Source organism: Taudactylus pleione, unplaced genomic scaffold (genome assembly GCF_031769625.1).
Source record: "Taudactylus pleione unplaced genomic scaffold, aTauple2 ptg000431l, whole genome shotgun sequence".
In the NCBI taxonomy this organism is placed as follows: domain Eukaryota; kingdom Metazoa; phylum Chordata; class Amphibia; order Anura; family Myobatrachidae; genus Taudactylus; species Taudactylus pleione.
This window is the reverse complement of record NW_028284833.1, coordinates 678,220-705,613: the sequence shown is the minus strand read 5'-3', so window position 1 is coordinate 705,613 and position 27,394 is coordinate 678,220. Positions and strand designations below refer to the sequence as shown.

At 44.1% G+C, this 27,394-nt stretch overlaps 2 protein-coding genes across 4 annotated transcripts in view; one reads left to right on the top strand and one right to left on the bottom strand.

Moving 5' to 3' along the window:
- The window catches only part of ZMAT2 (zinc finger matrin-type 2), a 29,909-nt gene extending 8,286 nt beyond the window's left edge, over positions 1–21,623 (bottom strand). Inside the window, exons 1-4 of the mRNA XM_088447375.1 lie at positions 21,543–21,623; positions 18,394–18,487; positions 15,362–15,488; positions 4,735–4,808 (exon numbers count right to left, since the gene is read on the bottom strand). Of these exons, the coding sequence (XP_088303501.1) occupies positions 4,735–4,808; positions 15,362–15,488; positions 18,394–18,487; positions 21,543–21,608 (361 nt within the window). The 5' untranslated portion in view covers positions 21,609–21,623. The remainder of the gene's footprint in view (positions 1–4,734; positions 4,809–15,361; positions 15,489–18,393; positions 18,488–21,542) is intronic.
- Positions 21,624–22,066: 443 nt separating this feature from the next.
- LOC148505993 (histidine--tRNA ligase, cytoplasmic-like) overlaps positions 22,067–27,394 on the top strand; it is an 80,891-nt gene continuing 75,563 nt past the window's right edge. For 2 of the 3 annotated variants that reach the window (XR_015869825.1, XM_088447372.1), the window contains exons 1-4: positions 22,094–22,274; positions 22,531–22,785; positions 24,739–24,828; positions 25,007–25,126. Coding sequence is in view for 2 of the 3 variants with exons in the window: in XM_088447372.1 (XP_088303498.1) it covers positions 22,675–22,785; positions 24,739–24,828; positions 25,007–25,126 (321 nt within the window). In the remaining variant the exon portion in view is untranslated. Of the gene's footprint in view, positions 22,275–22,530; positions 22,786–24,738; positions 24,829–25,006; positions 25,127–27,394 lie in introns of all 3 variants that reach the window. The other variant, XM_088447373.1, reaches the window with a different exon arrangement.

The window sequence follows — 27,394 nt, the reverse complement described above, 5'->3', positions numbered from 1 at the left end:
CATACACACGGTTAGATTTTTCTTCGAATCTGAACGATAACGATTTTAAAAATCGTTCAATCGTTCATATCTGAAGGAAAATCTGACATGTCTGAACGAGCGGGTTCCCGATGGTCAAATAACGATATCTGACATCAGATGTGTTTTCAGTCAGATTTGAACGATTATATTCATTTAAATGCAGTCAAAAATCGTTCATAATTCAGATCGTTCAAATCGTTGGTCAAATCGTTCATCAGACACATCTGATAAATCTGACCGTGTGTATGCACCACTACCCTTTGAGGCATGGACGCCACAAGATGTCTGAAGGTGTCCTGTGGTATCTGGCACCAAGACTTTAGCAGCAGATAATGGTTTCTACTCCGGCACAAAAAAATAAACTATGACGAGATATAAATGTATAAATAAGCTGTGCACTTATTTTAGTATGTCTGCTAAAAGAATGATGTGACGTTAGGGTAATGGGGTCCATACACCTGCGACTGATTGCCGTAGCTCCCCGTTCTGCCGAGGTCGGGGAATCAGGGATATTCAGCATGTTGAGCAATCTCGATTCCCCGATCCCGGCCCAAAAATGGATGGGATCGGCAACTCGGGGAATTTTAACTTTCTGAATTTCCCCTATCCGCCTGTGGATCGCCGATGACCGCTGACCGGATTGCAGATCGGTCGGATTGGCGAAATGGGGAATCGGGGCTGTAGGTGTATGACCCCGCATTAACTAGTTAAATCATTTTTCTGTTTATTAAACACACAGCAAAGTATAAAACACCCGCAGTCATGGAGAGGTTCGGGCGCAGAACTTCTATAACGGATATTATAGAACTTTTGTTTCTATGTGTTTTTTATTCTAGCTAAACTAGCTCTCATTATATACATCTCTGTTTCTCTATTGAAATCTGGGATTGAAAAATGCACAATAGAGAAGTATTACTGCTGCTGGCACCACTGCCACTCTCCACTTTACCCATGAGATGGCTAATGGTAAATAAAAAAAACATATACAGTGTAAAAATCACATTATTTTTCCTATTCTCAGACTTCTTTATTCCTATGGCAGGACAGAGTCAGACAGCCTCGCTTACCCTGAAGTGGCTGGTAAGTGCTCACATCCTTGAGGACTGGCACAATCACTAATGCTGGCAGCTGAAAAGCTTAAGCGTAGCGTATGGACTTGTATGCGTTCACTTCAGGTTGCCCGCAGCACTCACAAGGGTTAACAATCTGTACAGTATATTTCTATGGAAGCACTCCTTGGGAAGTCATTGCTGCGAAGAGGCTCTGAGTACATACTTATAAATGCTCTGCTAAAGGCAAGGACAAGGCTGTGAATAGCAGTAACTACACCCATTAAGTTTTCCCCTCATGCACAGATATATTCTTTTGTAATCTCCTGTAGCTTGTATCTTTGCCCTGACTCCTACAGACATAGGGAACTGGAAGTGGCGATGTGCAGGGCAGCAGGTGACGCTAGGAGGCAATCTGTGCGCATTTTGAAAGCGCTCTGTACCCATTAACAAAGGAGATCTACATGACGCTGGCAGGTCCTCTAGAGGATGCATCATATTTTAATTTCCATTTCCCTCAACAGTCAGTGTGGGGTAAAGACATCAAGGAATGAACTCCTTCTAATTGGCCTTTTTTGTGGTGTGGCAGTGACCCGTGCCCCTACATTCTTGACAATGATCCCTATTTTCACATCCAGATTAAGGGCCAGATGGGCCTGGGGCTGAAAATGATGATGGGGCTATTGTGAGAAAGGGAGACGCTGTGACCAGTCCTGTGTGGGTGTAACCAGTGCCATATAGGTGCGATCAGCGCTGTGTGGGTGTGGCCAGTGCCATGCGGGCGTATGATGAACGGCCTATTGTGAGAAGGGGAGGAGCTGTGACCAGTGCTGTTTGGGTGCAGCCAGTGCCATGTAGGTTTGACCAGTGCTGTGTGGGTGTGGCCAGTGCCATGTGGGCGTATGATGAACGGCCTATTGTGAGAAGGGGAGGAGCTGTGACCAGTGCTGTGTGGGTGCAGCCAGTGCCATGTAGGTTTGACCAGTGCTGTGTGGGTGTGGCCAGTGCCATGTGGGCGTATGATGAACGGCCTATTGTGAGAAGGGGAGGAGCTGTGACCAGTGCTGTGTGGGTGCAGCCAGTGCCATGTAGGTTTGACCAGTGCTGTGTGGGTGTGGCCAGGGCCATGTGGGCGTATGATGAACGGCCTATTGTGAGAAGGGGAGGAGCTGTGACCAGTGCTGTGTGGGTGCAGCCAGTGCCATGTAGGTTTGACCAGTGCTGTGTGGGTATGGCCAGGGCCATGTGGGCGTATGATGAACGGCCTATTGTGAGAAGGGGAGGAGCTGTGACCAGTGCTGTGTGGGTGTGGTCAGGCCACGTACACTTTCAGTTTCAGTGTTCCTTAAATATGTCAATTGAAAAATTGCATCAATTTGTAAGGAAAATAGAACTACAATGATTTATGGCCGACCCTGTGGCCAGCTGGGCGGCTGGTCATCATCATGCTTTCATGATGATGGGTTTATATTCATGTAGATGCCTGGAGCTGTTATGTCTGCGGCATTGCTAATCTGGCCCTGCACGTTTTCAACTATCACTGTATGGAAGTCAGAGGGCGGTTCGGTTTCGTCACAAAACTGCTATCCAGTGTGGTGCATTTACTCAATAACTGCCCCCAACGAAAAACACACAGGAGGAAATGTAATAGCCCGTGAGATGCAGGCACAGGTGCGATCTCACTAAATCTACCCGATTTTCTAAAGCGGCAATAATTTGAAAGGTAAAACCTGGCGTCTTACAGACCATTACATTTCCCCTATAGTCAGCGACTAACATTGTGTATCAATGATTTGGGTGCCCCCCAAAATCATTGTGTAAGCGCTGACGCTCTCACTATCCGGCTGCACTGATCACACAAACCAAGCAGGCGTTGACCCTGCAGATTACAGCAGCTGCCCTGTCAGCCATGCATTCGGTTTCATTTAAGCCCACAGCCAAATAATGTAATCAAAATTCAACATGTGTTACTGGAAATTATTAATTATTATTACACTTGCCAACTGCAGTTCTGTGAGAGTATAAAGATTACATTCTAGCATTTCTATATATACACATTAAAAAAAAAAAACTAAAAAGAAAGAATAAATCCTCAGCTGCAGCAGTGGGTGGTGAGTAACACACTTCGTAATGGCATAATTATATTTAGCAGACATGAAAAGGAATAGGGAAAAAAATATATAATGTTCCATAGAAAATACTGAATGAATGAGAAGATTAAAACCAATTGATCTCTGAGCTGTGCTCATTTTCTGTTCTGTTTTTGAATGTGTGCACTTTACGCTGCCTTCTTCCTAAAACCCTTAGGTTGGGGTCACGGTGACGCTACGCAAGCCAGCGCTTATCCAGCTTCACAGACGCTCCTGCCTAATTTCCAGAGCGTCTCTAACATAGCTAGGAGACAGCAGCGCAATTAGAGCTCACAGCCTGTAATGAATACGCTGCACGTGACGGGCTCTGCCCAAATATTACATGTTGCAGAATGGATTTTAATAGGAGATACTGACTGCATTAGACACTAGTCCTATAGGCTGCTGTTAGCGGATGTGGATGCGGTGAGGGAAACGACCTATCGGGTGGCCGTACACCAGATCGTGCAGTGTGTACAGAGCGCCCGATATATCATCCAGTCGCATTTGCCGCCCCTGGGTACACACATCGTCTAGTGCAGGGCTCGACAAATTTCTGTAAAATCTAGGAGCCATCTTAAAAGTTTTAGCAGCCAGGCCATCGTTCATTACCAAAATATATGAAAGCTTGTATAGACCACCACACATGCCCTTTCAGTGCCCATCAACCTAGTAGTAAGCCCCCTGTAATAGTGCCCCCTGTATTAGTGCCCCCAGTAGTAAGCCCCTTGAAATAGTGCCCCCAGTAGTAAGCCCCTTGAAATAGTGCCCCCAGTAGTAAGCCCCTTGAAATAGTGCCCCCAGTAGTAAGCCCCTTGAAATAGTGCCCCCAGTAGTAAGCCCCTTGTATTAGTGTGCCCCCAGTAGTAAGCCCCCTCATTCGGCTTGGCATCCTTCGTCTATCTTAAGTCTACGCCTATCTTAAGTCCCTTGTTGTGATTCCCCTGTCCCCTGGGACAGCTAAATAGCAACAAAAGATAAAACTATTTAGACCGGCCAGTAAGCAGTGCTGCCACCTGCAGGACACAGAAGATAAAGCCATTTAGACTTGCCAGTAAGCAGTGCTGCCACACGTAGGGCACAAAAGAGGAAACCATTTAGGCCTGCCTGTAAGCACTACTGCCACCTGCAGGACAAGAAGGTAAACCCATTTAGGCCTGCCTGTAAGCACTGCTGCCACCTGCAGGACAAGAAGGTAAACCCATTTAGTCCTGCCTGTAAGCACTGCTGCCACCTGCAGGACAAGAAGGTAAACCCATTTAGGCCTGCCTGTAAGCACTGCTGCCACCTGCAGGACAAGAAGGTAAACCCATTTAGGCCTGCCTGTAAGCACTGCTGCCACCTGCAGGACACAAAAGATAAAACCATTTAGGCCTGCCAGTAAGCACTGCTGCCATCTGCAGGGCACAGAAGATAAAATAAATTTTACAAGCATGGGCAAGGCATGGTTACGATTTTACAAACGAGTAGGAGCTGTTGGTGTGTGAATGGAAAACCAGTCAAAGAGGTCTGTTTATTTTTAGAATCAAACTTACGTTTTTTTCCATTGATATGGTCCAAGAAGTTGATGGAATCTTTCACCACACAGTCACAGACATTGCAGTAATAACTGGAAAAGAAAATATAATACAGGATTTTAATCAGTGATCATTTAATGCTGATCAAGAGTATTTAGCATAGACTAAGTAGAGATATTCTCTCTTTAAGAGAAGATATGAGATTATGTATTGTGACTCCTCACTTTCCAGGAGAAAACAATATGGTTAGAAAGCACCAAGCAACATCCCCCTCCTCCCCTTTAACTGAATTACTATGAAAACAAACTGTTCTAAAACACCCACTCAGTAGAGGCAGCTATGGACCACTATCCATGACACGAAAACACAGTACATCACATCACTAGGGACCAGTGACATCATTTTGTGCCTCCTGTCTCAGTGAGGTCACCAGTTCTCAGTGAAATCACTGGGCTACGATCACATGAATATTGGTTCAGTAACCTGCTTGTTCAGATAAAAGGCAATGCAATGTTATCTAAATTCAGGTATTTATCTTGTCATTTTATTGACAACAGTTATCCGATTCCTCTCCCATTTTCCTGAAATGACAGGTTACGTTGGGGTGAGTATGAAATCCAGGCGGTTTAGCAGGTGAAATACCGAAGTGGAAGCCCCACAGAAGGAGAATCCCGACAGCGCAGGTAAGTCACCTAATCCTACCCTTCTCAACAAACCCCCCCCCACCCCCCCAAACCCTCTCTTGGGGGTGCCTAACCCTAAAACTTCCGGGGTGGTGCCTAACCCCAAGTTCCCCTTGGGGTGCCTAACCCTAACCTCCCCTCCCTGCACCCTAAACCTCCCTGGTGGGTGCCTAACCCTAACCTCCCCCCCAGTGGCGCATTCAGGTGTTGGGAGTAAGATAGGCGTTGATATATCGACGTCTAACTTAAGTCCCATGTCAGGCTTCCACAATCGGGATATAGACCGGCGGCATTTAGTCCACCGGTCTATTGACTACATCCCGTTCTGTTAATCAGATCTGCAGCCACACACACTGGCACCTTGGGGTTAGAATTACAGGGTGGCCAGACTTTTGGATTCAGTGATCTGCTTGTAAAAGCTAAAAACCTTTTGTGATCTACTGAGCCGCGAAAAAGGGGGTGTGACCTTGCAGCAAGGGGCGTGGGGTCTGTCCTATCGAAATCACACATAGTAAACCCAATTCAAAAGACACCACACAGTAGTACAATCTTATTCACATTGCACAGCACAAAGTGCCCCCGATTCACATTACACCACATAGTTGTGTCACTTATTCACGTTACAACACACGCTAGTGCCCCTTATACACAATGCCCACATGACAGATGAGAGAGAGAGATAGAGGAGAACGTGTGTGTGTGGGGGAAGATACCCGTTAGCCTTTGGAGCCGGCAAACTCCCTACCACCCAGCAAGGGAAGTTCAGAAAGAGGGAGTTGGTGGTGCGGAGATGAGAGGGATGGGAGAGGGACAGAGAGAGAGAGAGACAGAGAGAGAGACAGAGAGAGAGACAGAGAGAGAGACAGAGAGAGAGACAGAGAGAGAGACAGAGAGAGAGACAGAGAGAGAGACAGAGAGAGAGACAGAGAGAGAGACAGAGAGAGAGACAGAGAGAGAGACAGAGACACACATAGATTAACATTCCCTGCTTTAGTGGAGCTTACAATCTGTATTCCCCATCTCATGTATACACACCCCAGGTTTATTATTTGTCATTAGCCCAGTTGTTCCCAAACTGTTTTGAATCACAGCGCTCTAGAGTATCAGTATTGTTTTCACGGCACCCCTAAGCCAAAAGTTTGTTATTGAGATATTTTGAAAAAAATGTAGTGAAATAGTAAAGTGAAGTAAATTGTGCTTATCGGTCATCCTCAGGCTCAGTTATGTGGTGGTGGACAGGTTTGTGCTTCTGTTTGTTCACATATTTACATTACATTGACCATAAAAAATGTAATTTGGTGCTGGACCACCACCCTGAGGCACCCCTGCAAGTGCCCCGAGGCACCCCAGGGTGCCTCGGCACACAATTTCAGAACCACTGCATTAGCCAATTAACCTGCTAGTATGTTTTTGTGTGGAACTCGCATTACCCAGAGAAAACATAGAAATTCTACAGACAAGCCATGGATGGAATCAAAATGGTGACACCACTGCTGTTAGGCAGCAAAGCCAACCATCGCACCACTGTGCAGTCCATGACCATCCTGGTCCTAAGACTAGAGATGACATTTGGGAGGGCGCAAAATCTGAAAGCGATATTGAGGCTCCTAGTCTTGGCATGAGCAATTGGTCTAAAGTCATGTAGTCCTGGTTGCTGCCTTGTCCACTGCTAGGGATAGCGAATACATGTCCCCTGCAACATCTAGTTAGTAGGACACCCCACTTTGACCCAATAAAATACTAGTTATTAGATCATTGCTCATGGTGCTGTACTGGCAATTTACAGGACATTTTCAATTTTGCAGTCCCTTAAATTCATGTGAATGCGGGAAAATCCCTGTAAGGTGCCCAGCAGGACATACAATATTTGAATACCAAAATGAAATGCACCCAAACACTGCACTCTCCAGCCCCAGATCCTTGTGCACCACTGGTAACTGCCTTCAGAGACTTGTTGGCGTGTGTAATAAATATAATAGAATATACCGTCTCTATAACAATGCGACATATGGCAAAGCTCTGTGTACACACTGAATAGGTCATGCCCTGATATTTTGCTCAATAAAGAAAGCACAAATCCCATAAATATGAAACATTCTAAATGATGTTTTCCTATGCAGCAAATAAGGGACATATTGCTCTTACAGTCCACATGTGCTATTTACTTTGTGTTTGATATTTGGACAACCGTCTCTTAAAGTGAATCAATACATTTTTATTAGTTGCAGGTCGCCAGTCACTATTTAGAAGTACCAGGTATTCTTTTATTGGGAAATAGAAGAATATAAAATCGGAGCATGCACCAGAGTCCGGTATAATAAAAAATTATCTTTTTAATGCACCTAAGGTATTACTCTAATGGTGCAGCAGCTGCTGAAATATTATACCCATATTTTTGTATACTTGATGGAGAAATATATATATATATATAACCCATTCTTACCACTCGAAACACAACAAAGAGCCACTACACTAACAATATAACTATGTACCAGGTCTTTGTAGTAGAGGATATTGGATTGTTTGCTATTGCATGTTATAATGCTATTGGCCTTACCACAAGATATAGCCCACCATAATCAGCCAGGCTTAGAAACGCAACTTATACAACGTCATTCAGTAGGCAGACAAGAAGTCTGGTGTGCATAAGGTAAACTCATCCCCCTCATCTTAACAAGGCTCAGTGTTCTCCCCAGAATTTTTTTTCCAGCCGGGTGGCATGAAGAAGTAGCCGGGTGGGGGCCTTCGCAATAACAAAATGTTTGAATCCTGACCTTATAATGATTTAAACTTGAAATAACAATTTATATATTAATTCGGATTTAGTATGATGCGGCCGGCGGCAGCCCAACAGACGAGTAAATCCCGATCGTCGTTAGGGTAAGAATAACTAACCTAATTCCCCCCCCCAACCCTCCCTTAGGGGTGCCTTACCCTAACCTACCCCCCAAGTGCCCTAACTCTAACCCCCCCCTTCCCCGCAGCCTAGGCCAAGTCCTCCAGGGGGGTACCTAACCATAACCTCCCCCTGGGGGTGCCTAACCCACCCTTCCCCTAGCCTAAACCTAACCTCCTGGGGGGGGTGCCTAACCCTAAGTCCCCCCTCGGGAGCCCCTAAACTAACCCTCCCCCACCGGTGGCTGTCCGCACCCGTCGCCCGACTTACCTTCAAACAGCAAGCCAGGTGTCGGGCTCCCGGCATAGGTCTAATGACAGGCGTCGGGATATCGACGCCTGTCATTAGTGCCTTGCCGGGATTAGACAGTCGGGAAGCCGGCGGTTGGGATTACGTCCGCCTGGCTTCATGACTGTTTCCCATTAATTCTCTTCTTGGAGGCCTAGATACTGTCCCCACTTGCAGGCTACACAGAATATACTTTTTATACAGCTCTACAGATACTGACCCCACTTGCAGGCTCTCTTTAATCAGTTCAGGTGACTGTCTCCACCTGAACTTTTCTACAGGAGGAGGTATCTTTGCCCTCCAACCTGACACTCCCCAGCAATGGACAACTACCCCCCGCCCCAATGCCACATCCCCTGCTCGGCACTCTCCCCTGACCGAAAGCCGTATCCCCTGCCCGGCACCTCCCCCTGCACCAATGCCGCGTCCCCTGCCCAGCAACCCCCCCCCCACCCCAATGCGCCGTGTCCCGTCACCTGGAACCTTCGCTAACATGTCCTTATTGCCGGCGGACATGGAGCCTCCAATGTGAAGAACATGATGTCAGCGCAGCTCAGCGTCGCATACGGCATCAGTGTCAACAAAGACACATTGAGGGTGATCGGGAATGCGGTGTATTGGGGTGTGGGAAGTGCCGGGCGGTAGGCTGTTTCTACCGGGCGATGCGACCGCAGAAAACAGCCTGGGGAGAGCACTGAGGTTTCAATCTAATAAACTGTTAAGTCTATTACTGTGGTTGCTCTTTCCCTGAAACAATTTGTATGCTAGATTACGTGGTACATTAATGTTTGGTGTAAAATAAAACAAAACTGGATTTTAGATTCATTGGAATTGCAGCTTGTATTAGAGTTAATGAAAGTGAATAGTTCCACATAATTGGGGGTTGGATTGTCTAAAAGACAATACACCGGACAGGCAGAATGATGGAGACCTCCGCTGAGGGCGCACCGCTTTCAACACTTCCCCATCTGACTGTCTATCAGCACTAGGAGTAAATAGTGAGTACGGATGCTTAGTAAGGATCATTTAGGATCATTTACAGTCTGGTTAATACGAGGAGAGTAAAAGCTCTTGACTATGACTTTGCTGCCTGACAAGTCCATGTCTGTTTATTGTCAATTCCCATGCTGAATGTGTTCCTAACTTCCTCCCTTAGATGTCTCCACTGAGGGCACTCCATTGTTACCGATGGCTGTGAGTGGCCCATTTCTACGGCAACTCATGGCCACAAACATCACAGATTTACCTTCGAAGCCCATAGAGGTGCGTCAGTAATACAGCACTGTTACTACCGATGCTGCTTAGCGCATATCACCGAGAATTGAATCTTTCCCTTAAAATGAAAAAGGTCACATAACTCAGTTATCTTCCTGCTACCCCTCACCCCCAACAAAAGGATAAATAAATGTATCTGAGAATACAGTTGCTTCCTTCCGAACAGATACTATAGCACAAATAAGGGAATAATACAGCTCCATAAGTGTACTCCCTACAAAACGACTTATCCCTAGATCAAAGGATGCAGCCACTTGTCCTGAACGCCATCCTAACGGAGTCCCGGGGGGCTCAGGACTATACAAAGATTTATCTGATTTGTTTTCTTTAGTTAGGATCATCAATGGGTACATTTTTTTTTTTTTTTCTTATATTAGATCCATAGTTATTTAAGCTCATTACTTTTCATATTGTACATTCCTCTCCTTATCAGATACCTTACACCTGGCATTAGCAATCTAAACTTGTCACTCTGCACCATATATGAGTGCGCTCTGGGGGAGATTTATCAAACCTTCTAAAGAGGACAAGTAGAGCTATTTCCCACAACAATCAGTCAGATTCTGTCTATCATTTTATAGAATGTACTAGATAAATGATAGCTACCATCTAATTGCTTGCATTTCCACTAGGCTGTTTTAGTGGGGCTTCGCAACCTCCTGGCCGATTTTAAAACTGGCAAAGTGCGCCCTAGGGCTCTCTGACCTCAGCAGGCCCAGGGTGCCCCACCTCCCGGTGATCTTGCTCCCTCCCACTAACTTTGACATCTGCCCTAATGAAGTTTTGGAGCGGCGGCACCCACTACCTTCCAGGAGCATGTGATCCCAGATTTATGGCGCTGTGAAGGGGGGAATTCGAGGATAAACATGAATGGGAGAGTAACCTGCAGGTAGGTAAGTGGCTGTGGATCCAGAGTGGCCGGCGGAGTAAGGGTATAGGATTATGGGACTGTGGCTGCCCTGCGGTGATCATGATCATTGGAGAAATGCCAATATTGGGCAGTGAGAGTAGGCAGTGTGGGGGTATAAGGGCTATGGATGGGTAGTGATCAAGGTGAGCAGGGAGGGGAGGGTCTGTGTTTGGGAAACAATTATGGTGACAGCAGATCTGTCTGGGATGATAATAACGCAGTAGGTATGGATTCATCTGAACAATTGCAATGTATCAACGAACAATGCAATGTGGTCTGTGGGCATTGATGGGGCATGTGGTGTGGTCAAATGGCAAAGAGTTTAAATATTCCATTTAATATTATGCTACACTTTAGTGCCCCCTCTTCATAGTGTACCACACAGTGCGGAGAGACCCTGGGGGCAGCCCAGCATTCCCGGGAGTACTGAGCACGTCCTCAGAGTGATGGGAAGGGTGACGGGCAATGAGGTACACAACTGAGCGACCCAGCAGACGGCCGACCGGCACGCAGACCAAGCACCCAACTTATCAATCTGCCCCTCAATATGTCCGACCAGACCTCTGCCCTATATTTGCCGCCCAGTTGTTATGTCAGTGTCGGCGGTTCCTGCGACCAGTGTAACGAGTCAGTCGGTGGGTCACCCGTACACAGCGGCAGAGGCGCACAATATATCTGCCGTGCTGCAGGGCTGACACAATATATCGGTGAAAAGTCATCGTTCACAGATATATCAGGTGTACACACGAGCCGACACACTAAACAAGGTATCATTCGTCTGCTGTAAGGAGGATATAACGCATAGTGTGTACACAACATTAGAGCCCATCAGTGCAGGAGAGAGAAGCCTCATCAGCAATAGCATCTGCCCACTGCTCGGATTTGTAGTTCCACAACAGCTGGAGGGCAGCTTATTACCCACCCTGGCTCTAAACTCACCATGTGTGGTGCTAGCTAAGATAACCTTCATGTATTACATCTCCACCATGGCATTGGTACAGATCTTGGCTGTAATGTCATTTAGGTTTACATTTTAGATGCTCATATACATTTGAACTAAAAGAACAACAGATAGCAAGGGATACACAGTATGACAGTACATTAATAGGGAAGCAAAAACATTTGGGCCCAATATTTTATTCAACACTCTAGGATATCCCAAATCCAAGCCTCAGGGAACCCTAACAGAGAATGTTTTACATGTCTCATATAGGATCACACATAAAATAATTGTTACCCATCTGTGGATCTCTTAAAATGTGTACTCAATAATTAATACACGTTTGGTCCAGCTAGATGCTGTGCAAAACATATGCTGTCAGGGCTCCCTGCAGACTGGACAGGAGATACCATGATATAGAGCACAGGTTCTCAAACTCAGGCCCTCATTCAGAGTCGGTCTTTAGATGCAAGTGGTCGCTCTGAATGAGGGCGGCCGCTTGCATCTTGAAGTGCGGCCTCCTGGTCGCTAGCTAAGCTGTGGGTTACCACCCACAGCTTAGCGACCGACCAGGGTGATGGTCGCGATGGTCAAGACCAGCGCGACCATCGGGGCCTGCGACGAGACACTAAGGTTGGGTCTCGGCAAGCGCAAGCCCCAGGGAGCTCCCTGCTCTGATCGAGCAGGAAGCTCCCCACTGACATCATTGCTGATGTCAGTGGGGCCGCCCCCAAACGGAGGCGTCCCCGATGGAACGCTTGCCGTTTGGCCAGCCACCCCCACTGCCCACCTCACAAACGGGGCGAGCTGTCATTCAACATCGAAAGGTTGCCCCCTTTGGTGCGAGGCCCGTAGCGACGGAGCGCCTGTCGCTAGCCGGGTCTCGCGCATGCGCACGTCGGAGCCGGCTCCGATGTGCGCATGCCCAGTGGGTCAACATCAACCAAGTTGCGAGCACTCAGCGCTTGCAACCGGGTCTGAATGAGACCCTCAGTCCTCAGGACCCCAAACAGCGCATGGTTTTCCAGATCTCCTCCCAGAATCACAAGTGAAATAATTAGCTCCACCAGTGGAACTTTTAAAATGTGTCAGTGAGTAATGAACACACCTGTGCTTCTGCTAGGAGACTTGGAAAACGTGAACTGTGTGGGGTCCTGAGGACCCAGTTTAAGAACCTCTGATATAGGAGGAATAGTAGAGAGATGTGCGTGTGGCCACTAAATTCAACATGAAAAAGACGTCTTGTTACATTCATACAAGTGTAAGCACGATTTGTTACGCTGTAATGCTGGATACACACTAATAGATATATTACTCGATGGAACGACGAAAGATCTATTGGTAGCGGATAGGCAGATGTGTACACCAGATAGGTCTGTGAACAACGTCGTACAGACACATCGGGTCTGCCCTGCAGCCGATATATCAATCAGATGTATTGGCGCATATGGCTGTGGGTGTGGGAGACCCGCTGACCACACGGACATCACAAATCGGGCAGGCTAATTTAAATCCTCACCCAGTTGTGATGTCTGGCCAGACATATGGAGTGGTGCGAAGGCCGGCTAAGTATGTACCCAGCTTAACAAGAGATATAAATAACTTTGTTATATAATGGGCTCTAATGTATTATTGAGATTTTAGGTTTCCAAAACTCCCTGCATTCATCACATGTGCAGTACAGAAAAGCTGCCTCCTCTAGGATCTAAGCCTTGTATGAAACATATGAGCGAAAAGTGCTTGTGGGGTCATTGGAAGACGACTCATAGCGAACATTACTAGAGCATAGTTATATAAGACACTTGGATTTCAAGTTTAGAGGTCCCATAAGAATGTTTATGACTCCCGGATCACCTCTGCTTGGAACACTGATGTCTATTACCATGTTGCTTACCCTGTCACGGGGCCTATATATTACTTATTGGGAACTGGTCCCAGTAATTAGAATTTCTTATTGCAACAATGACAAATTAAGTTTCGCCAGCATTTAACAAGAATCGCAAGAATAAAAGACCGTCTCTGTCTAAAGCAAAACGATTACTAATGAGATCACTTAACTTACAGGTTTGGGGGCCGGTCGCGCAACTGCGCATTCATCAGACCACGCATGTGTGAGCAGCCATCTCCAGGGAAGTAATCCTACGCATCCCCCTCCTGGTAACGTTTGCAGTGTGTAACTTATAGGCTATAATGGCATCTGAAGACGGTGCTCGCTATCGAGGCTAAACTTGCTTGGTAAATCTCACAATATAGCGGCCCTCTTAGACACCTATGGGGGCTGCTACTGTAGTGTTCCTGCTAGGCTGCTTTTGCCTCTCCTTCTGGAGGGCAAAAAGCGCCCTGCCCTCACAGCCTGCGGGTGCCGTCTTCACCCACGGGTCGCAGTGTCAAGCGGGTAGAGAAATGTGCGGTGACCCGGTCACCGCCGGAGAATAGACGCTGGGCGCATGTGCCCTGCATCTATTCTCCCTGTCTGCAGCACTTGGGGGATGCCCGGCATGTCCGTGAGTGCCGGGCACGCCCCCAAGAGTGACGAAAAGGGGACGAGTCTTATGGACAGGCCCCTTTTCAATGGCCGCGCGCCTTAGGCACGCACACAAAAGTGCCCTCTCTAGCTCCGGCGCCCTGCCTGCCACCGGAGCTAGAGTGAACACTACTACTGTAATCGGACATGGGGAAAACTGCCCGTTTTCAGGAGATTTCCTGCAAATATACTTAGATAAATATGCCCCTATGTCCTGCAAAGTCCAATACTAACATTTACTGCACACATTTCAAAACATACCCACGAGTTGTCATTCTGATATTGTGTATTCTATGTACATAGGGCCTGACTCAGATTTGGGAATAGAATAAAGCTGGGTACACACTGAATAGATATATCTGCAGATGATGGTCATTCATACACACTGAACGACCATCATCGGTCTCTGGCCGTGGGTCCCGCCCCTCTCCCCGAGGCCTCTTTCCTGCAAGTGTACGGGTAGTCAGCAGCCCGCCCGTACACATTGCCTGATGGACAGATATAGCTGTAGAACGACGTCGTTTACAGACTCATCGCGTTGGCTCTGCTACACAGCCGATGGCCGATATATATCGGTCAGTGTGTACCCAGCTTAAGATGTAGCAAGTAACTGTGCAGCTTGGTAAAACCATGTTGCACTGCAGGGGAGACACATATGCAGAGAGATTTAGATTTGGGAGGGAGGTGTCCAAACTCAAATCTAAATTGCAGTGTAAATATAAAGCAGTATTTGTGGGCTACATGCAAAAGCAGCCAGTATTTACCCCACATGCAAATAAATATATGTACTTGCTCTATCTTACTCTATTCCCGAATCTGAATCAGGCCCATAATTCTTTCTTCAGTTACTAGGTACTGTAGACCTCCCTAGCAGACAGCCTGACTGCAAACATCACTGGCAGGGGCACGTTCCAGAGTCTTTATCTGCACCCACTCAGTGTGATATCAGTGACTGATAGAGCGAGCAAGCTGTCACTGTGCCATCATCAATTAGCACTTAGCAGGAAGCTGACGGTAGCACATAATCACAATCGTGTACATCGCTTCCAGTCTCATGAGGAAAAACACTATATAAATGAATTATTACCATTATTGCTAGTAGCAGTAGTAAAAAGAAAAGTGTCCTTACCCTCCCATCTCAGACTGTGGGGTGGTCTTCGTAATGACAATTGTTTTTCCCAACTTAGACTCCAGGTCCACCTTGTAGTCTCTATGTCTGAGCAGTTCCCTCTTAACCGGGGGCTGCAGAGGTTTGCCTACAAATACATGGTTATCAAATGGTGATTAGCAATACAGAACTCCATCAGAAAATATTCAGCACATATCACGTGCAAATATTAGCATGGAACATTAATATATTAGATAGACAAAATCAAATTTCATTCACGTGGTAGAAAGATCAGTGATAAGATAATTACATATTTTATTATTTACCAGGGGAGGCCCTGATAAAGGTCTCTCACGGTTAGACCTAGTGTACTCTTGGCTCTAGATCCAATAGTGTTATTATTGCATGGGGGACCATGGATAAGGACCAGGATGAGACAATAAAAACTCTAATACAGTATTATGCTCTCTATTCAAACAGGAGAATTCTAACATCTGGTTCCTGCCATCAGAAGCAGAGCAACCTAACTGATGAACCCCTGGTCACCATCTAAAAGACTTAAACGATAAATACATTTAGTCACCAATCTTATAAAATGTTTATACAAGTCCATCTGCGGAGTCAGTACATATTCTATATATCTATACTGTCATTTTATAGCTTCTGCTAAAGATAATAGATAAAAGCGGATTGGTTGCCATGACGAACTTCTCTACTTAACCTAGCTCAACAGGTATGAGAAATGTTCTATTGAATGATTTAAGCAGCTGTCAATGCCCTAGAGCAGGCAAATAAGTATAATTAAGAAAAAAATATAAATAAATCAATGTGTAAGTGAGGTATTTTGAAATTAAATTTCTAAAGAAACCATGGCATATATTAGAGGTTTCCAAATGCGGTCCTCAAGGCTCCCCGACAGCTCTGGTTTTAGAGATCTCCAATCCATGGTTGAGCACAGGTGGTTAAATCAAATTGACTGAGGTACTAATTAAGTCACCTGTGGTCAAGCATGGATATCCTTAAAACCTGGACTGTAAGGGAGCCTCGAGGGCCGAGTTTGGGAACCTCTGACGCATGTTAAGACATGTTACATGGAAGAGTTTTAATATAATTTGGCAGACGGCAGATACGTTTCTGTCTGATCTAATCTAAGCATTAAACAAGATAACCTTCCAAGTGCTCCAGCCGCAGCAATATTGTGATTGCAAAGAGATTAGGAAGACGCCCTCCTATTAATGGGGAATTGCACTTTCAGACAATGAGACAATCGCCTGCAATGATACCTGCCCTCTCTCAATTTCCTCAAGTCACTGACTGACAGAAGATGAACACGTACCTAACCTCAGGAGAGGGAATACACCCATTTTGCTCTCCTATACAAGCTACTCTATGGAAAACAGGCAGACTCACGGTCTGAGAGTTCACAGCCTGATACCCATCGCTTTCAGGTAAGGGAGAGACGAGGGTCACCTAGCCCTACATGCTACACAGGGGAGGGAAAGAAAAGACAGTCCAATAACTGGCATTCAGCCTTCAGTGCTTGTTTGGCCTAGGTATGAGCTAGTACCTGTGTACTTCTGCACAGGAGAAGTATTAGAATGTCTAACAGCATATGGTAGGATGACATCTATAGTGTTCTTTCTGAACACTCGGGAATTAGAAGCTTATAAGCAGGAAAGCGAAGTTACACTAAGATTAGACAATCTGAATAGAAGCAGACAGGGTACTGGCAAGTTCAGTTATTTTTTTTTAACTGTATCTGACAATTATTATATTCCCTATAGCTCAGAACCCAGGGAGACTTTCTGATACTAAAGCTGGGTACACACCTTACAACGGTGCGACCCAGGGATGCAGCGAGCAATGTAACGCTAAATAGCGCGTGCCGCACACACTGCACGGTACAATGTACAACGGCGTTATGTATCGTTACAAGCTGCTTGAAACTACACCGCGTCTTCCATTGAAACGTCCCACTGGACAGGCAGCACATTCAATGCCATGATTCAGTGAACGACACCCGGGAACGATGGATCGGGCGTACACTCTATATGATGTGTACGAAATATCGTTCCGATCCGCATCAAGACGATAAATCGTACAATATATTGGATGGTGTGTACCCAGCATTAGTTTCTATAAAGAGAACTTGTCAAACTATACTCTTTCTAAGTTAAGGAAATATAGGCCCGTATTCAATTAGGTGCCGGAGTTTCCGCCGTCATCACTGGTTTTCCATGCAGACAACTATTGCGCGCGTCCCCGTTTATCCCTGTATTCAATTAGAAATCGGTGAAAACGCAACCCGGCGAATTCGGTCCTGGCGAAAAGTCCTGTCAGATTTGGGGAAATCAGCCTGACATCCCCCAAAAGATGCACTGACATTAGGGATAACTATAGATACCCCCGAATAGCCCTGCTGTAGGTATTTGGGGTACTTAAATTATCTCAATAGCTGCTAATTAGCGTCTTTACATAAGTGGTGAAAAATAGCATTTAGCGGGTTTTTTTGCAGAAAATAAGTAGTTCCAGCAAATTTGGGGTACAAGAAAATGGGTGCAAGCATATTTTTAAGTTGCTAAAGTGAAGTTTTAAAAAACTTTAAAAATCCACCTGCCGCAAACACCTGCAGTCTTAAAAAAACCTGGGGCATACTTGGGGGCCCCCCTGGAGTCTATTTTGCTAGTTTTTAAGTTTGTCCCCCAGCTTATTTTTGACACAGTTTACCTTTGGGGGGCTGTCCCAAGGGTGCAGGGTGGTTTCCACAAGTTTGCACCCCAAAACCCCAATTCTGTACTTTTTTGCGCCTGGTTTCATAGGCGAATCTTTTTCGCCTATACCAATGCATTGACTTTCCGCACCAGCGAAAAGTCCTTGGAATTGAATACGGGGATAAGTTTTCGCCTGGCGAAATTACGTCATCGGCGAAACTTTTCCGCAGAAACGGGCATTTCGCATCTAATTGAATACGGCCCATAGAATACTTTTTCATAAAAAATATAATTGTTTAAAAAAAAATATTTTAAAGAAAGAAAAAAAAAAAAAGTACCAACCATCTTTCTTCTCTCTCTCTTCTGTGATCCGTTTCTGTGCAAGCTTCTCATATTCATCTTTGTCCCACTTCCGACGAAAATCTACGTTCTTTGACTGTAGAGGCAAAAAAAAGAAAATGCAGATGATAAAAGTTACTTGGAAGTTTCAGCAAAACACATTAAAAATAAAAACCTGTACTGGTGGAGAGTATAGGCCTCATTAGCAGACATTGCATTTACAGTACGCACAACATTTAAACTAAACTAGCAATCAATCAGCACTAGACAGATAAACTGTAACGGCAGCTCAGATGCTACATTTCTGTGAACATATTGCGGTTCAATATTAAGTATAGTGTTCATTCTAGCACCCTGCACCTATCGCAACCTCTGCAGTACCTCTTTCCTGCCTGGGGTGTCACTCTCTGCTCTTGTGCGTCTAGCACACTCATCTGATGCAACAAACTGCTGAGATAGAGACCAGAGTGTGCTAGAAGCACCAGAGCAGAGAGCGACACCAGAGCAGGAAAGAGGAACTGAACAGATTGTGACAGTAGCAGGGTGCTAGAATGAATACTATGTTTTGGTGTAGGAAACAGGCAAAAGCACTGTTAGCATGCCAACCAATCAGACGTTGCCTCCTATACTAGCACGAATCTGAAGGGTTACTATGGCTATTAGTTACCCGTGTGCCCTGTGATATGCACACTATACTTCAGGAATTACAGTGACAGCTCTGTGCATTCCCTTACCCCCTGAGAGCACTATAGCACCACCACTAATGTATTTCATTCATAAATTAGGGGACAACACAGAGAAGATCTAAAAGTTCTGCTGCATCACCAAAAGCAATAGACATGAACATCACTATACTCATCACTATACTCAACTAGCAGCCTTTGGGGGGGGGGGATTTACTTTGCTCAAATCACTGCAACCAATCAGTAGTTAGTTTGCATCATTCTATTGCCAGACAAACAAGGATTGTTGATTGCTATTTTTTTTAAGTGTAGATTTGCCCCTTTGAGTAATTTGATTACACCACCCTCTATTGGGGCAATTCACTATCATGTGATGTGATGCCAGGCTGCGCACTTATTAGCCACTAACGTTAGTGTCGACATTGCGTTTCCCTGCGTACCTTTATAGGATGTGCTGGTCAGGAACAGCACACTGCGTCAATGTCGTTGAATTCCCCAGTTGAGTGTTATTACAAGAGTATTTTAAATCAAAATGCTGCACTCTAGGTTTCAGAATTCTGGGTCCATAATTATATCACTAAATGTATTCAACTGGTTTGAAGACAGCATAACAATATCAAGTGGAAAATAGGGGGCGATTCACTTGTTGTGTGGGCGGCAATAATTAATAGGTGACCAGTGCTGCAATTCAATTATTCTGGCGCCCATTAACTATCACTGCCTTCATGTCCTATTAGACCAGGTTTAGCCACCTAAAACAGCTAACTCATCTAAAGTCCTGTTACGGAGCGCTAAATGCTGTTAGAGCACCATACCCACATGTTTATTACACATTTGTGCTCGCACCCTCCTGAGGGGGTGAGCAGAAATGATGTCACCGGCGGCTAGCGCATTCAAGCGGAGCAACAATGGAATTGCTCCGTCGGGCGTCTTATAAAAATAACCGCTGCCTAAACAATTGAATCGCCCCCTCAGGGGAAAATTCAATTGTTTGCGCAGGGCATCTAACTAATGGGCGTCTACCGGAGCAATTCAATTGTTGCTCTAATCAGACGCCCATTAGCTGCGGCAGACACTTTTTCTCGCAGCCTCCAGAGGTGCGAGAAAAAAAAATGTGTGAAAAATATGTAGTTTGAGCGCTCAAACCAGGATTTTTAGATGGCTTTAGCCACACTTTTTGGCGTTTTAAATACTAATGGGCGTCTAATCAGAGAAGCTATTGAATTGCTCCAATAGACACCCGGCGCAAACAACTGAATTCCCCCCTCAGAGGTAGATTTACTAACAGGCGGTTTGTCACATCTAACGGTCATATGCGCTTTTGACAGATGGATTTAAAATGGCAACAGAAATAAAATGCTAAAGCAGGCTGGTTTCGCATTTAGGTTGTCGTCGTAAATCTAATGGTCAAAGTGACTTTGACAAACCACAAGTTAGTAAATCTACCCCTTACTAAGTGGTTTATTTATAAAATCTTTAATGAAAAAAATGGGAGAAAATAGGGTCCAAAGAACTTCGCTGACATATTATTATTGTTTCCACTAAGAAATTAGTTTTTGTTTGTCACTTTCCCACACTCCGGTATGGGGAATGCAATCCGCTGTGATAAACTCACCTTGCTACAGTTTTTGTTAAAAGAACATTTCAATAGGGACAGTGATAACAAGTAATAATAAAAACAAAAAAGTATAAAGCCTAAAAAAAATCTCAAGACTGGCATAAACACACTTAATAACGTTTTAGTCCTTGAAGCCACAGAAAAAGCACATCTGTAGGGTCATTGCAATGTGAGCTAAAATTACTTTACCCCCAAATAATTTGGCTAGGAAATCGCAAATTACAAGACTATCTACTAAATTAATAAATTATTCACAAAGCAACGTATGATTTCTCCTTTGTGATCATGACTTATTGAGAAACATCTAAGACTTTGTGCCATTTTTAGTGTACAATTAGAGGTGATACCATTGACTGAAATCGGAACAAAAGTAATGGCATCCAAAATTGTACTAATGCCATGCAACGGTGCATCACGGGCATCACCTGCACTTTGCCCTTAATTGAATGGACCCCGAAGAAATGAGCGAAACGGGGGGGATTGGGAAGCCAAATATTAAGCAGCTCCACAACTAAAGCGACGCAGCAATGTGAATTAAAAAGCATATTCTATGTCTGCACGTCAGAAACAAAAGGAAAACATATTGGGGAATATTTACATAAAAAACTGGAACAGCTGGCAGATACTTGTATCAGAGCTGATTACTATGGGGCAGACTGGGGCAACCTGTGCCTCTACCATTGTGGTGGAACTACAAGTCCCAGAATGCTGGGAGCTTGTTGTTAACACAGCCACATAATGCCTGACTCTGAAATAGGAACTCCCTCCATAGACCCTTTGCGAAATAAAAATAAGATAATTTTTACAGCAAAAACCAATAGAACCACTGACAAACCCCAAATATTACTCACCCCACTTCCCGACGCCATCTTGAAAACTTGGCTGCCGAAGCCGACTGTCGCGCTAGAGGACGTCATTGCGAAAGGCAGCTCCCAGGGTCGCCATGACCACGGCTTAAGCCACGCCCACAGAATATTCCAATGGCGCTGGCTTTAAACTGTTCAAAATAAATAAAACCGATCACCAGTGTATAGCTACTATCATAAAGATACGCAATTGAAAAGCAACTGTGCAGAAAATGAATAAAAATATAGAAATAGATCTACAGACACCGTTTGTTTCCTTCCGGCACACAGTGCTCGGGCGCCATTTTTTATGTGGGCAACTTTTTTTTCTCATTATTCAAAGTCATACAACAGTTAAAAATTCCAAGACGCCTACCAACGTATATTAATGTCTTCCAAACAAGAGTGACAGCAATACTCATCGCTGCGGTGTAAATCCTATGCAGCCTTACAACACAAAAGCTTTCAGCTCCTGGCATCCATTGACAAATATGGCGGCAGCTCAGTGACCATTGAGTATGAGAAGGTGGCAAGACAAGACTTCTCTCTGCCTTTTGGAGGTGACACATTCACAATCACATGGGATGTCTGAAAGCAAAGAAAGACTATACGGTATTGGCTGTACACAATCTGCACTCTCACATTTGGAATTGGTGATTATGGAGAGGCACAGATTTTCCCGGCTTGTGTAAAGTCATTTACTTTTTCAGTGCTATTGCTTTAGCAATCTAAATTTAGGTACGTTTAGTGTTTATACATGCATGCACATTCATGGTTAACAGTTATATTCTTCTAATATGTGTATTCTCATGTACATATCTGCACCTTCACAGGTAAAATAAGTGGTAGCAAGCTATCTAATTCTTAATGCAACCGGTAACAGTTTCTTTACTGTGTTATATACATATTTATTATGTGTTTGTTTTTTGTTGCAGCGTTCAAAATGCCAAATGTCACATCATCCTATGATCTGTATTGTTGGTTTGTCTTTCAGGTTGTGCACTATCCAGTCTTGACAAGATTTGTTACAGAATGGTTGATGGAGCATTGCAGGAATTTAAGGCTACATAGGCTCTAAGCTTAAATAAAAAGAAAAAGAACTATTCTTGGAAAGCTGAGTGTCCTCATTACATTTATCATGGTGAATATGAAATACCTATCCTCGTCATGCTGGAGAGTGCTGGTTGGCCAGAGAATGACTGTTTATACAACAGCTGCTTGTTCATTGGGCAGTCTTCCCAGTACTCAGGTGAGATCAGGAAAATGATATACCATTTATATAGAGATGTGTCTTTATAATGGGTGCAGTGAGTGCCCACACCGCACACCCTGCACCCATATGTTTTAATACTAACCCCTCAGAAGCCCCGGAGGGGTTAGGAGTTAGCTCTGGACAAAACACTTAAAAAATGGCCGCCACGGCCATTTTCCTGGCGTTTTACTCATGCGTACTAGGGAAAAAAACGGGAAAATGGCGACCGCGCATTTTTTACAGTGACCTGCGCATGCGCAGTAGACAATGGGTACAGACTAGTGCCCAGAGTTTACTGCTGCGGTGACGTGGCCGGCCACCAGTGAGGGAGTAGGGGGCCCCGGATGGGGAATACACACGGGCCCCCTCAAGATGACTCTGCTCCTACACCTACTCTTTTTGCGCCGAATGACACGAGACACATGGTGCAATTTAGAATCTCTGCCATGGTTTGTGGTTCCCAAATATTCATACTTTTTCCTGAATTTTGCACCTTATTCGCATCATAACAGCATAAGTGAATTATAGCGTCCTAGACATTTAGTATTGGTACCTTTTTGTTGCAAAGTTACAGATTAAGCACAGCAATGCATGGCATGAAGCCTGTGTCCACTTGTTTCCATCCTCAGTTTTTTTTATTTTTTTTACCCAAGTACGCGTCTGAGTCACACTCGCCAGCTGCATGGAATGCCAGCGCCAGTCTCCAGGATGCATTGCACTTTTGTCGCATTACTGATGCGAAGACGTATATTTTTTTACATAAGTGTGTGGCAAAATGCGTGGTGAAAAAAAAGAATGTTATGGAAATGGTTGCTGCCTTTTTTAAAGGTTCCAGAACCTCTCGTGGTGACTTTGGAATAGGAAAGGTACTTTTTTGGCGCAGGTTCTACCAATAGAAAGAGTCTTGACCACTTCTTATAAATGTCTACAAAGGTGCAGGGTGCTAGACTGAACACTACTTGCATATGGAAGAAGACTAGCATAAACTGGTTACACGTTTCACGGGTATGCTGCCCGCTTCTTTAGACAGGGCTCGACAAATCTAGGAGACAGCTTAAAAGTTTAGGAGCCAGATTATTATCTGCATCCAAAATATATGAAAACTTCTATAGAACAACACTTTAATGCCCCTCAGGCTTCCCTACATGCCATCAGACCCTGATACCTGTCTCTGGTGCACAATTCATGGTATGCCACTATTTTTCAACATACCACAGCATCCCCAATACATAGTATGCCACACCATAGTGCCTCCAGCAGTCCCTATTTTCGTTGGCCTAGAAAACGTGTGGTGCATTGTGACAATGTGGACATGGTTTAGGTGAAACTGGGCATAATTTGATAGCTACGAGCCTGGTTTGGGCAGACCGTGAAGGCGGTAAGGGGCAGTTATCTGACATGAAAGGAGAATGAAGACAAGTAGGAGGCCATAGATTGAGCGTTAATGGAAGGAGCAAGTCTTCCCCAACAGCATAGACCAGTGATATGAGGTCCCTATTAAACTGATGCAAAAACATTGAGGAGTCAAATGCTCCTTCTGTAGGCATTAGTCACCAGTTTACATAACCTACTTGCTTAACTGCTTTAATCTGTTTACATATTACAATCCATATAAAACGGTAATTAAAGCATTTCTGTTCTAAAACTTCATCCATTTAATTTTTGACAATTAAGTTACTCCAACTGACCACATATTATGTTTGTTGGCAGGAATCCAATGCATATTACCAAATACTGCCCTTTTAGTTAATTACCTATCAGACAATGATATTTATCATTTTTCAAATAGATTATGATAAATTTAATAATTCATTAAATATTCCACGACACGATTTGTGTTGCATTGACAAACAAAATATTAATGCAAGCTCTTCAGCCAATTAATGTTGATTGTCTACCACGCATTGATGTATTTTCAAATGGCAATTAACTAACTGTTTGCATTTCTAGGTCACCAAAAAGGCATTTATATGTCATGGCGTGAATACGCAAACGCATTACGTGGAACAGAAGAAGAGCTTTGTACTCAAGACTCCAAAAGTAATTTATTCTTTTAAGACATTATTTGAAAATGATGTTATAATGTAACATATTATGGTGTTTACAGTAAAAATTATATCTGTATTGGTCATATTGTAAAAGATAAGTATATTTTGTATAATAATAATAATAATATAGGGGGAAAATGTATTTTGCTTATTTTGCATCGTGTTTGCAGGGCACACGCGATGTTCACCCTCAACAAATGGCCATTCGTGAGAAAGTGTTCAGCATCGTGACGAATTGCTTTAAACGCCATGGAGCGGAGAGCATTGACACCCCTGTGTTTGAGCTTAAGGTTCGTCTTTCGGTGGAATTTGTGTTTAGCATTATTTTGATCTCCATAAATTACCGGCAGTGTCAAATGATGTAGTGCACAGAAACCATAGTTTGGTAATATTTTAAAACATCTAATTTGTTATCGCTTATGCGGGCCGTACATCTAAAGCGTGATTTCCCATTCTTATCCGATTAGCGATCAAAAAAACGCAGATCTGTGGACATCCATGATCAACGATCTGTCAGGGAATCGTGGAAATTCAACATGTTAAAAACCCCAGCTCGCCGGTTCCCACCATATTTGGGACAGAATCGGTGATTGTCCAACATGTTGAATTTCTCCATTCTCCTAAGGTGGACAGAACGGGGAATTGCCCTGATACAGCCTAGATGTATGGGCCACATACGTTAAGGGCTTGCAAGGATGAGATTTTCTGCCTTTGCTTGGCTCAAAGTTTATGTATCCATTGTCTTCACTAGAAAAACAAGACACGATGACAATGGGCAGTGGCGTCACTAGGGTTGCTGCCACCCAGTGCGGTAACTCATGGTGTCACCCCCCTCACCGATTTTCCTCTGGTATCAGACTAGACACAATCCTCCTAAAGCTGGGTACACACTAAACTACCTGTGTACCCAGTAATGCGACCCGTGACCTGCCCGCCAACGGGCTGACATATCGGGCATCCCAAACACACTGGACGATCCGGTGCCTGACCGCCGATATGTCGCACTCTGCCGCATCCCGCTGCATGGTCTGATTGGACTGCATGTTTAAAAGATCAGCTGATGCACCGCACGATATAGTGCGTACACAATGGACGATTTTAACGATTTGTCGTGATGCGTCGGAATCAGGCAAATCGTTAACAAAATCGTCTAGTGTATAGTGGCCTTTAGTTTTTTTTCTTTCATTTAGAACAAACTTTTTCGGAAAAAAAAATGTTTTGCTTATGAGACATCCTTAGGGTCAGTTATGGGGGGCGGGCAGGTTGCACTTTTATAAATAAAGTTACCAGCACTAAACACTCATAAAAAAATTAGATAAAGTGGATGGTTACATAAAAAAAATCACACATTTATTAACACATAAGAATAATAAAATCACCAATGGTAAATCAATATATGCGATTGCACACTAGGTAAGTATCCTAAGACCTGTAGCTCATGGTATATTAAAGTCCTAGAACAGTCTTGAACTCTGTAATTTTGTGGACAATAAATTCCCTTTTGGCAACAAATAGGATTACCGGATCCAGGTGTAATGGATGTCACACAATCCCTGGGCAGCGTAATTTGCACAAAATGGGTTCATGTGTACTCCACCTTCTCACGGATGATACAGTCCCTTAGCAGCGTTCTAGTTGCATATAAATGGGTTCTTGTAAAGTCTCCGGATGTCCGTTGTTTCTGCCAATTCTAAGGGGAAGAAAGAATCAAGGTCCACAGAGTAAATGTCCACAGATCTTCCAGAGCGTGGTCAGCATGGAACATGGATATATTATTGTCCAGCTTCCTCAGGAGCATATGATTGAATGAGCCACCATGGCTTGTATATATACCTGGTCTAATTTGATCTATTGTTAACACCTTTGTTCAATTACATTCATCATACAAGAAAAACCATCCACTTTATAATATAAAAACCATTTGTTTGTTCAAGGTAATCCTATTATATCTCTTATAAAATAAATCATGTAGAAGTATTAAAAAGAAAAACTAACCTTTAATGATGATATAGTAATAAATCTGTCAGAAGTCCCGTCCACGTGATTAATTCCGATCACGTGACTACGAACTCCATATAGCTCTTTACTGCCAAACACTAACGATCATGTGTTTACTGTGTCACATATCCAAAGGACCAATCAAAAAGGTTATTCTAATAACCTATCCAGAAGATTTTCCACATCATGTGGTCATTAAAATATGAGTCAAAACTGCTCATTGGTCTGGGATCGTCGTCATGGATCCCGGATGTAAACAATGGTAGATCGCAATAACCATTCATCGATTATGATATTTATAATAAAGGAATAAAGATATATGTATATAGAGAGATCACAGTCTATATATTATTATACCATTTGTCAACATTCTATTAATCCAAGTTACTGCAGGGGAAGGGGACATATAATACATTACTATATTTCGACTAATATGTACCTCACGAGGGACACATGAGGAAAGGAATTGAGGTAGGTATAGAAATAATACACAGATCACAATATCTATTAATAGTATTCTGTTGTTAAATGAATGTGGAGGATACATACGGTGATAATAA